Below are 13046 nucleotides of genomic sequence, written 5' to 3'. Positions count from 1 at the left end.
ACGGTCCTGATCATATCCTTGACACGAGGGTTTTTGTATGTTAAGATCATATGGACTTGATAAATGTTGGGTCCCATCTAATTCGAAAAATAATTAACAAATATTGGGTCCCAGCTGAGCCATCACAATCAATGTTTACCATTTAAGAATCATACACTTTCTTTTACTCTGGTAAACTACTTCTGGGATCATTCACTCGGTGAAAGCAAGAATTTCCTTGTTGAGAGAAACAGCCCAGGGAAACAAGAAAAACAAAATCAGTGGAAGGCAAAATTATACTAGGAGTTGTAGTCATCAAGGCCAAGATCCCTCAATGCAGCAGTAGCAGCATCTTTGCAGCTTCCATGGTTTTCCTTGGCCTTCCTTATGATCTTCTCAATGCCATTACTTAGCAAAATGGTTCTGAAAAACCACAAGTAACAAGAACCCATGTGGTAAATGTAAAGTGATAATTAGTAATCACAATGAATTCTATCAACTAATTGCTATTTTTGAGTTATCTTTGATTTATGTCAAACCATAGTTACCAAAACTCTGTTTTACTCTCAAAAAAAAAAACAGTATTTTCTTGGTGTATTCTATTGCTGTGCCGTTTAATACTCCGTTTAACCGTTTAAATCTTTTTCAGTTTTTTTGTGGAAAACATTTTAAACACTTTAATGCGATCATTAAAAAAAATACGTTTTTTTTGTCACGCCTCGACACCACTGAGTAGAAATTGTCCGGTTCTGGGTCATGTACGCTCCCCGGTTTTGTTTTCCAGCAGCACTAACCGTGCCCGACCCACTCCGCGGAGCCCGCCCCTTGGAGATGCTGAAAATGCGTCTACACTGGGAGAGGGGAAATCCACATATATAGTCCAGTAACTTTTCCTCCCTTTCCGATGTGGGATCTCACATTTTTGGTCAAGTTTCCAACTTTACCCCACTATATTTTGTAAATGACAATTTTAAACACATTTTATTTTTGTGTTTCCGTTATTTACTACAATTTTTTTAACCAATACCGTATAAAACTTATTTTTTTCCGTCCCCTTTTTTTGCCAAATCACGTTTTGCTAACTATGTGTCAAACAGTAAGAAAAGATAAATCAAAGGGAGAGATTTTATTGGTTAGCATTCTTGCCTGTTCTCTGGGTTCCTGACCACAAGATTGCGAATCATGAGACAAGATTGTTTTTGCATCTGAGAAGCAGCAGGAAACTGTTGCATTGCTTGAATTGCAAAATCCCCAGCCCCTGCTTCAATAGCACGTGCTGCATTCTCCGGGGACCTTAGTGAAAGGGTACAGATAATAGACATAATCTGCACCAGAAAAGATTTGTCACATGCATGATCAGAAATTCAAAATCAAAAAAATTAAAGAATATATAAGACCAGTGTTTCAAAATGTAGGTACAAACCAAGACGAGGCTAAACTATGTCTGAGAGAATATAAGGTTGTACCCATAGTTAGCAAAACGTGATTCGCCAAAAATACGGGAAGGCAAATATTCGAGTTTAATACGGTACTTGTTCAAAAAATCATAGTAAAAAAAACGGAAACACAAGAAAATGAGTTGAGAACTTTGTCATTTACAAATTATGGTGGGGGTAAAATTGGAAAGTTGGCCCAAAAAACGTGTTTAAAACGCATTTTAAACATGTTTAAAACGTTTGCCTAAAAAACGGAGTTTTATTCATTGTGAAAGTTTTAAACGGCACACCAATAAAACTCGTTTTTTTTTTCAAAAAAAAAAAAAAAAAAAAAAAACAGAGTTTAAAACGGAGTTTTGCTAACTACCATAGCAGTTATACATTTTTTAAGGGAGTTGATATCAGCACAACCATATTTTGATGTTTTCGCTAACCCGTTTCTGTCATTTAGTATTTAAAGAGCTGTCAAAAGGTTATTACATTTCCTAAAAAGCTCTCACCAGCCAACTAAAGAAGAAAAAACAGCTGGGTTTGTGCAAAGATCAAAATATGGTTCTGCTGATAACATTTCCCATTTTTAAAATGTCAAGCTACTCATTTCTCTACGTACCTCTTGTAAGACAGATGGATCTTCAGAAAATCTGGATGCGAGTTTGATAAGTTTATCCAGTCCTCCCTTTTGAATGATAGCGTTTTTGTTAGCATCACTTCCTGCCAACTTTAAACAGAGCAACAGGTGCAACTATTGAAAAGTTGAGAAGTTCAAGACTGATTATTACTTGACATGGAAGAAATGGTATTTTTTTTCTTTTGAAAATTATGGCTTCAAAATCAAACCTTACACAACAAAGAGCAGGAAGCTCTAGCTACTCCTTTGTTGTTTTGTTCACCACTGTCATCTATACACTGGAGTAGGGCATCAATGCCACCGCATTCAGCAATTGACCTGCATATTTCCTCCTGCAGCAAAAGCATAGCATGAGGATCCACAATTGGAGGAACCAACAGGTTGACATCCAAGGTTTGAAATTTCAGTTTGGGTTTCAGTTTCAGCCTCAGCCGAAACAGAAATTTTGGTGGAAATTTCGGTATAAATCTTAAAATTTCAGTATAAAATTCGGTTGTCGGTCAAAATTTCAAACCATGCTGACATGACATCAATAGCTAATGGGAAAAGGGGTTAGTGGGTATTAGTCTGAGTTTTTTTTTTTTTTTTTGAAAGATAATTAATCAGAGTTTATTACTACTCACCAAAATAAATAAAAAGTGGAAGTTGTTAACATTCTTGAAACCCTAGTAAAGAAACATACGTTAACAGCAATAGCCTTCATAGCAATGCTTGCTGAAACTAAACTAGGTGAACTGATTCCTTCACAAAGTGCATCCACAAGAGCTTCTGCAATGCCAATTTGAGCAAATCTTCGAGCATATCCGTAGACCTGGATTTGCCTATATTAGTCAATAACAATGAGTACAAGTTGCATTAATTCGGATGCATCTGATAAGTAATACCTCGAGATTTTCAAGGCAATAATATACTACACAATCCTCACTTAGCTTACCCAAACATGATTAATAAATTGCTACCAATCACTTATACCCAAGGTTATCAAAATCGTACGATTTACGATTCAAATCGTACGATTTGAATCGGATCGTATGGCAAACGATTCAAATCGATTCGATCTTGAATCGTACGATTCATTTAGAAAGTGTATTTTACCTTATTTTATATGCCTTTTTTAATGTTATGATTCATGGTTCTTCCTGCTGCTTCTCTTTCCTCTCCTGTACTTCTCTCTACTTTCATGTACTCGGTGTTTACATGTAAATCATTTAAGTAAATGGACATTTACTTAAGATTTACATGTAAATAACGGAATACCCCCCTTTTGGATTTATTAAAAATAGTTTCAACACCCAAATCTAAAAGGAAAAAAAGTCAACTCTCCAGTTTTAGTACAAAATTCAAAGAAAAATGGTCGGGTCTAAATTTTAACTTTCTTAACTTCCAAACGGTGGGGTATTTTTCAAATTTTAAAAATTCATAAAATCTATTTTGTCCAAACATTATTAAATCCCAAAAGTCCGGTAAAAAAAATCTCATAATTTGGTCTCTAAAAATTATTCATCTTGTCAGGCACTGGTCAACACACTGGTGACAGACTTTTTTTTCTAATGAATGATGTATTGATGCCTCATGTTATGAAATATGGAACTTAATCACTTATGAAATGAAGAGTAATAATTTTTCCTATTTTTTATTATTTTTTCTGATTTTTATATATAAATCTGAAAAATCTTACGATTTACGATTCGATACGATTCGACCCCTCTTACGATTTACGATACGATTCCGATTTTCAGAACATTGCTTATACCCTTAAAGTTTGGGGAAAGATAAATATGTGTACATCCAAAAAGGTTTTTAATGGCTAATGGTGCAAGTTCAATGGCTCATTTGACATTAAATGTTCAAAACAACGTATTATGTACACAAAGCCAATTTGAACATTAATGTTACCTTTTTGTAAAGAGAATAGTCTGAAGTGGATCCTCTAGAAATCAACAAATTTTGTTTTTGTTATTTAAGGTGTTATTGCACTTCATGGATTTGTAGAGCAACAAAAACTATAAAGGAAACAGAAAAGTACACTAACGAAAGTGAATAGATGTGCCCAATTGAATGTGGGTGTACTCCAAATTGTGCAAACCACTGCAGTTTTTTTTTATTTTTTTGGTCCCAGGCCTCTTAGCCTTTCCACTACAACTTATAATAACTCCTAAACAACCAAAAATCATGCAGGCAAATCAATACAATAAAACATCATGCAGACAAACCAATACAACAAGAAATCCTAAACAACCGAAAGCTGAAAGAACACCCCCCCCCACACACACACACAAACACAACCTCTCCCTCGAGTTTGGAAATTGGTAGATTTTGCATGCAACTTATGGAATACCTCCTAGGTAGCCACCTCAACTAGTATGTGATCCCATTGAAGAAGAAAATAAGGCTGGCCTGGACACCTTCACCAAAAATGGGTCCAAAATGAGAAGTAGCCATAGTTGTACAGTGCCATCGTCATTGGGCGGATGCAAATTACACCGCAACTATATGATGACAAAGTTTCCGTTTAGGACATTACACTGGAGAACTGGGTGGATTTTTAGGACATGTAGGAAGACCAAGCCTGTAGCAACTGAGCCACGCATTGACAAACATTTTATGGTCTGTAAAATCATGGTGGAAACTTCATAGAGCTGTGGACTGAGAATATAACACTGTCCGAGGCATTGGAAATATAGGTACACCATATCCCCTTAACCGAATTTGAGTTGTGTACAGCTTGTTGGCTTGCTATTTCATTCAAGCAATAAGTATATAAAGAGTTAGCGGATGGATTGAATGACGCTTGGGAAATGGTCGAAGTGTAACTATGACCGCCAACTCATCTCTCTCTTTCTCTTCCTCATCTCTCCTGTAAATTCTCCTTAGGAGTTGCAGAATTTGATCATGATTGGCCAATCATGGATTATAAGTAGCGACATTGGGTGGTACACTGGTACCTAAAATAGCCTCACAATGAGTCATTTTAATATCCGACTGAAAAGGGTATTATCTTTTGGACCATTGAATTGGTCAGTCCCTTGAAACATGGAGATGTCCTATCATATCTTTTCAGGGATAGGAAGTGGATGAAGAAGCCCGTTTCTCATTCCATGGCTGTAATAAGTCGGAGCCATTTTAAATCTAGATGACGTGGACTATGGTCCATTGCTTAAGACTAGATAACGATTATTCCATAGATAACAGAATGACACCATCGAAAAATAAATAAAAATAATAAAGCATACTATAATGCAGTCCCTAAACATGATTAACGAATCAATGCACCATGTATTTATACCACTAATCACAATGGACTATTCCTTTTCATGTGCATGTGATGCTATTGACCAATTTATCAATAGAAGAACGTTCAATTCATATACTTTTCTTATTTCTTACTTAAATTTGTATACAACTTTATCCTTTCCAAATTACTTCTCCAAAATAATTCATATACTATTCTTCCCAATTGCAAATCCTTCCAAACATCGTTGAACACAATATTGAGATCCAAACACAAACCAAGTACAATACTGTGCTTGCCCGACTGGCACATAACATCAGAAAATCATGCAAACATTCCAGACTCATGAATAGATGTAATGTGGGATTTGAAACCAAAGTTTAATGACAACCATGCAAAACTTCAATGTCATTCCAGACTCATGAATAGATGTAATGTGGGATATGAACACAAAGCTTAATGACAACCCTGCAAAACTTCACTGTTTGGGTCCATTCTTTGAATTTTACAAATAAGTCCAAAGTTTAAGTGCACCACTTGATAAATTTTATGGCAGTCTTCTCGTCCCTTCAGTTTTGCTGAAGTTTTCACATCTATGTATATTTGAACAAGGATGTAAAATAGTTTGTTTAAAGTGGTGTTTAGATATGATTACCAAAATGTAAATGTAAATGTAAATGTAAATGAGTGTTTAAACTTTAAACTTACCGCTCATCTGATTTTCACAACTATTCGAGCCACCAGATAGAAAAGTTGGCATAAATATCAAGAGAAGCTAACCATAAAGAAACCAAGAAAACACATCAACCAATTCCCATGAATGCAGTGGAATATTATACAAGTTGCATGGCCATATTCGATATCCCAAGTCACAGTTCTTGCCAACAAAACAATGAAACTATTAAAATAAACCATAAGAAGAAGAGCAAACTAGGCTACAAGACTATCTCCACGACACCAAATTAGTGTCAATGCGTATCACATACTCACTTGAGAAGCCAAAACACGGTTATCATCAGGCGTTAACAGAACTCGCAGAGCCTCATATAGACTTTGGCTCTTACCCTTACTCTGCCCCTTCATAATCCGGATTAAAAGCTCATCAACTTTTAATTCAACGAATAATTCCTTGACAACCTCATTACCGGTTGCAGCTGCAGCAACAACAGCAAAACCGCTATCCAAGACATTTATGTCTTGACTATAACGATTTAGAATATCCGTAACAATTTTAGGCCCACCACCCTGCCTAAATGCTTCAGTACTCTGAACATCTATAAAAATGAGAAATAGACATTAGAACAGACAGCTCAAAATGAAAGCAAATTGAATAACTCAGCCATCAGGGTCACAGTAAAATGTATCAACATTTAATAATTCATACCAATAAGTAAAGAACTTATTGTTTTCAATGCCGAAACAAGCGGTCTCTCTTGCTGATACCCAATTGAAAGTGCGTAACATATAGAAGTAACCAACTCGAGTCCTCCATTTCTCGCCGCAATAGATGAATAACCCGATCCTTCAACAGAGCATAAATCATAAAGCTTATCAAGTAGCCCAATTATTTCATCAAGATCCACATCTGTATCTATCACATTGGCCTTTTGGTCATCAGATAATCTAACTAATCTAGAAGCAACTTGTGTTAGCAGATCTAACGTCTGAATAACGGGATTGTCTTTCAAACTAGTAACACCGGGAATGCACGTAACAATACCTGTAAACACAAAATTATGCTTGATCAAAGCGAAATTTTACTACATTAACAAGATTTCTAGATTTTGAATTTTAACACGATCTCATAAAATTAATCAGAATTCTAACCTAACCTACATTGCATCGTTACTCTCTGCAACACAATCTATCCAAGCCTCACCAACATCGATCATCCTATCGACAGATAGGATCTAATTCGATCTATCATCCTATCCCTCGGTAGGATCTAATTCGATCTATTCCAAACCTAACCCTAACAGGCTGTTTGGAGTACTCATGTCTTGTTAGGTTTTTTTTTTTCTGAGAAATGTAGTAGTGATGTTGTGGAGAGTATTTGTATCTGTAGGATTAGGGTTTTGAAGAAAAGGAAAAAAGGGGGGAAGTAGACTGACCAGAAAGATCGACACCTTGTAGTGTTAGGGTTTGAATTGCGTCTTCTAGGGCTTCGTTGGGATCCATGTCCAGATCCTCTATGTTCTCTTTCACCAAACCCTCGAATGCTTCTTGAGAAATCGTACGGTTGTTCTTCGAAGGAGGCATAGTTTCTAGAGAGAGAGAGAGAGAGAGAGATTCAAAAATATTCAATATTCGAATACCGGAAAATGAAAGGATGTCTTGTCTAGAGAGATTTTATATGGTGTAATCCCGTAAGGTACTCTAGTATTTTTTTTTTTTAAGTACTGTACGTCTTACATTATAGGATGATCCAAACCGTCCATTTTGATCGGCCACAAAGTAAATAGGATGTGACAATGAGAGTGCAATCAAGCTTGTGGAAAATCTAGAGGCAAGTGGAAATACATTATCACTTCGTCAGAGAAAAGGTGTTTCGTGGAGAAATTTTGCTCGTGGCAGTTCGTTCATATGATCAAGTTGCCGACATATTTATCAAAGGGTTGAACTATAAGAAACTTTTGAAATTTCAAAAAGCGACCGGCGTGACTTGTAGAGACTCAGAACTGAAGGAGAGTGTTGAGAGTTATTGCCGACTCTATACGCATTGCCAGAGGGGGACGGGCCGGCAAGGCGCGGTGTGAGCCCACGCGGGTCGCTTAATGCATCGTAGAGCAGAACCTTTTTTGGGTAGTTAGGAATCAGTGGAGTTTGGTATCTTAGTGTCTTTGATTTGGTATATGACTTTATATTATTTAACAAAACCGTATGTTGTTTTATGGGTTGGTCGGAATCCTATTGTTGGTAGGATGAGAAGTTGTTAAGACATTTACATGCAGTGATACAAGATTTATCCTTGTTTCAACAAAATTTCACAGATTTCCACATGCAGTAGCAGCCTTATAAGTCCTATGTAGCACACATCAATGATATTGAGTAATTAAGGCTTTAAGCCTTAGAATTAGTGGAAGTTGGACGATTTTTGTAAAGTTCGACCCTTCCACAGATCGAATGCAAGCAAACCATTACATGCAAAATGTAAGGCATCTCAAGAATTAAAGCTAGCTAGAATGAATACATATACGTGATGCAAAACCCGCATAGATTGGAGATTAGATTATGTAATTATCAAAACTCCCAAGTCAGTTCATCAAGCACTACCATAGATCGGTGGTGCCAATGGAAATTTGATTGTTCTATGGATCCAAGCTCTAGGAGGTGTAGCTCTTACATGGGTGACTAAAAAAATCAACTAGTAATTGTTATGGATCTAGAAGAACGATTTAAAATTCCATATAGAGCTAGTTACTTCCAGATCAAAACATTTGATCTAAACGGCACTTTCACAGTGTTGCCCGAGACATGTTTCATAACCAAGTAGGATGTCTTTACTATAACTATAAGTTTCTAATACCCTTCATGAAATTTTATGAAAAAGGACTATAAGGAGCACTTACAGTTCCATGATTTAAAAAGGAAAATTCCACAACAAGCTCTCGAAACTCCTTGTTTCTAGCAACTATTGTAAAATAATATAGATCCTCCTTTTGATCTTCATTCTCTTTGAGATCCTTCACATATTGTTTCAGATTTCAACAAATTTTGGCCCTAGGACTGTAGAAATTAAGAAATTGCTATGATCTTGCTCTGATACCACATTGATTACGGAGAAAAATGTGCAGAAGCTAAAAAAAAATCCAGCAACTTAGAAATTCATGACAGATTTTGCACTATAGTGTTCTTCTTGATGATTTTTAAAAAAAATTCAATGAATCATGCAAGGAGATGCAAGATTTCTATAATCCTTGAAAACTACGTAGATTGGGATGAGAAGAATAGGAAAAAAATTGGGATTTTAGCCTTCGATTCTCTGTTCCACATGAAATCAAAGGAGAATTCTAGTAGAAATTTCAGCTCAAGCTGAGAATTTCCCACCAAAACTCAATTTTCAAATCTAGATTGAGATTTTATTTCAAATTAAAAAAAAACTCTATAACAAATGGAGGAAAAAGTTCATTTACAGATCACTTAAAAGAAAATTGACCTAACCACACCTGAGTGAAGGAAAATGACCAAAAAGTTTATGAGAGGCCACAAAATAACCAAACTACCCATACTAATGAAAAAGACCACTAGAACACATGAAAATAGCAAAATTATAAATATGACCCTAGATGAAATAAAAGCAACAGTACCCGAAGTAGGTATCAAAAGGTGATGTAGAAAATTCAAGGGATGCTCCTGCATCAGAACCTCAGTTCCTTGTCCCTTGTTGTTGCATGTACTAATCTTGGTAGGGCTACCTGTCGAATACCTGTGGTTCTCTATTAGTTTCTAGGCATTCCTTGGATCTAGTGTCATCCACTGGGGCTCAAAGAAGCAATTGATACCCCTTCCTTCCTTCTTTCCCTCTCTCTCCTCTATGTTGCGGTTGAGTGCAAGGCTCTCTCCCTCATTGTTTCTGATATGCTACAGCTTACATACATTCTTCAACTTGGCCTGGAGTAATAATAGTGCATATGATCTGTTATGAAGGAATGTGTAACTAACTGGGTATGTGATTTCTTTGGATGATTGTCTAGCCAAATTAGGAGAGTCTACTGCCTTATTTTATAGGGTGGAATCATTACCAAAAATTTCTATATTTAAACTTACGGTTGTTAGCCTTTCTCAGCAGTGCTTCTCCTCTTTTTATCACGGATAACAAAAATATTTATAAAAATATGGTATGTTTTTAACTCAACCCTTTTCTACAAATCTATAATAGAAAGGGCTTGCGGCTTTTTTCGGAATGAACAAGAGTAGCGCTGCGTACTTCCTTTTCGCACACTCCGGAGAAAGAAGAATGAGAAGCCTTGAAAATATAGCCTTATTTTCTATGAAAAAGATTCCAAAATTGTTTTGGCCTTCATCGCTTTTGTCCGATTTACAAATAAAAATATCTTAAAACAACCCCATTTGCAAACAAGGGCCAATTTTCGTAGTATCAAACGAGGCCATTAAGGTGTGTTTGGTTGCACAAAAGCCGGGATGGCTCGGTGATTTTGCCTGACATTTGAGTAACACATCAACAAAACGGCTTGTTTGGTTGTCAATATAGTACTAACATCCCGAGAGTCTCCCAGGTATGTCTTATCGCTAATTATTACTTGTCTACTGATGTGCCATCCTTGTCTCCTCATTATACCCAAGCCAAAATCCACAAAAAGTGGTATTTTGCTTGGATTTCTTGAGAATAATGCTCTCTCTCTCTCTCTCTCTCTCTCTCTTCTTTTTTTCTCTTCTATCTATATTGGTAATGACACCCCTATCACTACTTTACGAGTTTGACAACCAAACACTACTTACTATTATTCTCTGGGTAAGTTCTAAGCAAACTCTACTTTTTATTGAAATGGTGAATATATTAAATAGCAAAAAGACCATGACCAAGGCGATCATGGAAATGATAGTACAAAACAACGAAAAAAATAAACACAGTAAAGAACTATTCAACGAGGAAGATGATTGAAACACTCTAAAACAACTCTACCCACTCCTATACGGGCAAGCTAATCCGCCTCTCCATTCGCTGACCTCCTAACATGATGGAAACAAATTAACCACACGACAGTACGATCTAAGCAAATTCTACTATCCTCGATTATGTTTGGATGTAGTTAGTTACCTTATAGATTAGTGATATAAGTAGTCAATACGGAGGAGACAAACATTTGATATACCTAGGATTTACCTTGTAGAATAGTAATAAGTAGTGTTTAGTTGCCAACCTCGTGGAGCAATGGGAGAGGGAGCCATTACCAATATAGAAAGGGGAGAGAGAAAGAGAAAGAGATTTTTCAAGCTAAATTCTTCCTTTTTTGAGAAATTTGGCTTGAAAAATATAAGGATGGGACATTGACGCCAGATCATCAGACATGTAATTATTATCTTTGAAACATGTCTTGTAGTCTCTCGGGATTTCGATGCTAAATTGGCAACCAAACACCGTAAAGTTACGAAAAAGTGCATTTTTTGGCCTGGAAAATGCATGAGGATGGTGGGCATGTGGCAACCAAACAGTAAAAATTGCCACGCCGGCCAATTCTTACTCTCCTTGGCTCCGTTTGGATGCCAATTGCAATGGATCTTTAATGCTCTGTTTGGTTGGCTATTTTTAAGGAGATTGAGGGGAGAACATCTTCTTGAGATCTTCTTGAGATTGTTTGGTTGCCTTTTAAGGTGTTTGACCACTAGCACTGTCGGGCGACGGTCGGGTGATGTGGCACGCTCGAGATCTTCTCTCCAATTTTCTTCAAATCAAAGAAATTTGTGGAGAAGATCTTGGGGAGATCTTTTTGCCCTTACCGCCCCCCGCCCCCCAATATTTGCAAGACAAACCAAACAATGTTTCTTTCTTTCACCCTTAATCTCCCCCTTGACTGATCTGCTTTAGATCTCCCCTTTAATCTCCCCTTTGACCGCTGGGATATAGATCTCCCAACGAATTACGGGCATCCAAACAGAGCATAAGCAATCCTAAGCAAAAAATGCACTTTTTTGATTAATTGGTGTATTTGTTTGCCAAAGTAACACTCAAATCCTTAGAGATTAAAAGACAACAAAAAGGTGTAATAGTTGCACGTTTGGTGATGTGACCTTACTTCTTTTTCCATTAAAAATGTCTCAAAAAAGACAAGATTTTGTAGGTAATCCTCCTCTCCTCACTCTCTCTCTAACTTTTTCTCTCTCCCTCTACACCCTCTTTCGATCAACTTGCATCCAAACATAATAAAGCTCATGATTCTCCCAGGATTTACATGACATCCAACAACCTACCGTAGACTTTACTTCCTTAAAGAATGCTTAAGTATCCAAACCGTGCCACAGCTACCTATGCTGTGCAATTCTTATGATCTCTATTCATCTTTTTAATCTAGTAAAAACTTTACAAGTTGTTTATCGTAGAAGGCCCTAAAACTTAGCCACAAGAATACAATCCAAACATTCAAATGTTCCTATGTCTTCCTTCCACCACTGCATTTTTCGTTTGCGGTGGGAAGCAGTGAGAGATGGGGTGTTAATATCAAAAAGCAGAGCGAAGAATATTCGAAAACGAGGTTTTGACAAGAAACGAGGCAACGTGGGCCTCGTGGATATCTTCTTTGGGATATCTTTATTTGCATTGTCAACAAACGCCAGAGCTGTAAAAGCTTCGTGGGTCCCACCCAAAAAGTAATAAATAAAACTCAGGCACTTTCACACCTTCAGATTTGGTACGAGAAATTAATCAATATGTCGCGATAATTACTTTTTTTGGGATGTCTCACGTGATCATCTCGTCCAAGCAAAAATGAAGAAAAATTGCTTCTCGAGAGAAATGAATCGTCGAATTCACCGCATGCGAGTAGGAATAACCGAATAAGAATAAGAATTGATATCATTTTTTGAGGAAAGTTTTTGTCTTATGATTTTTTTTATTTCCACAGTTAAGAGGTAATATTTTGGAAATGATTTCAGCACAACTATGTTTTGATACATGCGCTCATGTATCTTGTCTTTTAGCATTTAATTGTCACGTGAGTGCTTTTTGGGAACAGTAAAAACCCTCTTACAGCTCTTTAATCATCTCCCAAAAGTTGCTATGTATGCGAGAAAAAGGCTATTTGTTGTGTATTTA

The 13046-nt window shown here is 36.7% G+C and overlaps 1 protein-coding gene across 1 annotated transcript; it reads right to left on the bottom strand.

Moving 5' to 3' along the window:
• Positions 1-71: 71 nt before the first annotated feature.
• LOC143858112 (ARM repeat superfamily protein) lies at positions 72-7579 on the bottom strand. Its single transcript, XM_077368737.1, has 8 exons — positions 7387-7579; positions 6660-6995; positions 6266-6549; positions 2726-2854; positions 2253-2375; positions 2026-2133; positions 1126-1304; positions 72-402 (listed from the first exon to the last, which is right to left on the bottom strand). The coding sequence occupies exons 1-8, from the start codon at positions 7532-7534 to the stop codon at positions 279-281; spliced, it is 1431 nt and encodes a 476-aa protein (XP_077224852.1). The 5' UTR covers positions 7535-7579; the 3' UTR covers positions 72-278.
• Between the last annotated feature and the right edge of the window lie 5467 nt (positions 7580-13046).

The sequence above is a fragment of the Tasmannia lanceolata genome, unplaced genomic scaffold, assembly GCF_043159265.1.
Source record: "Tasmannia lanceolata isolate RefF3 unplaced genomic scaffold, GAP_Taslan_0.1 ptg000025l, whole genome shotgun sequence".
NCBI classification, from domain to species: domain Eukaryota; kingdom Viridiplantae; phylum Streptophyta; class Magnoliopsida; order Canellales; family Winteraceae; genus Tasmannia; species Tasmannia lanceolata.
The sequence above is the reverse complement of the archived record's forward strand: the minus strand, read 5'-3'. Positions and strand labels throughout refer to the sequence as shown.

What these genes read in the sequence shown, in the direction of transcription:
- LOC143858112 (XM_077368737.1), bottom strand. Translation starts at nt 7,534, where the DNA reads ATGCCTCCTTCGAAGAACAACCGTACGATTTCTCAAGAAGCATTCGAG. An exon ending in TGAAGGCTATTGCTGTTAAC is followed by an intron (nt 2,376 to 2,725) that starts GTATGTTTCTTT and finishes CTTTTGCTGCAG; the next exon opens with GAGGAAATATGCAGGTCAAT. An exon ending in CCTGCTCTTTGTTGTGTAAG is followed by an intron (nt 2,134 to 2,252) that starts GTTTGATTTTGA and finishes CTCTGTTTAAAG; the next exon opens with TTGGCAGGAAGTGATGCTAA.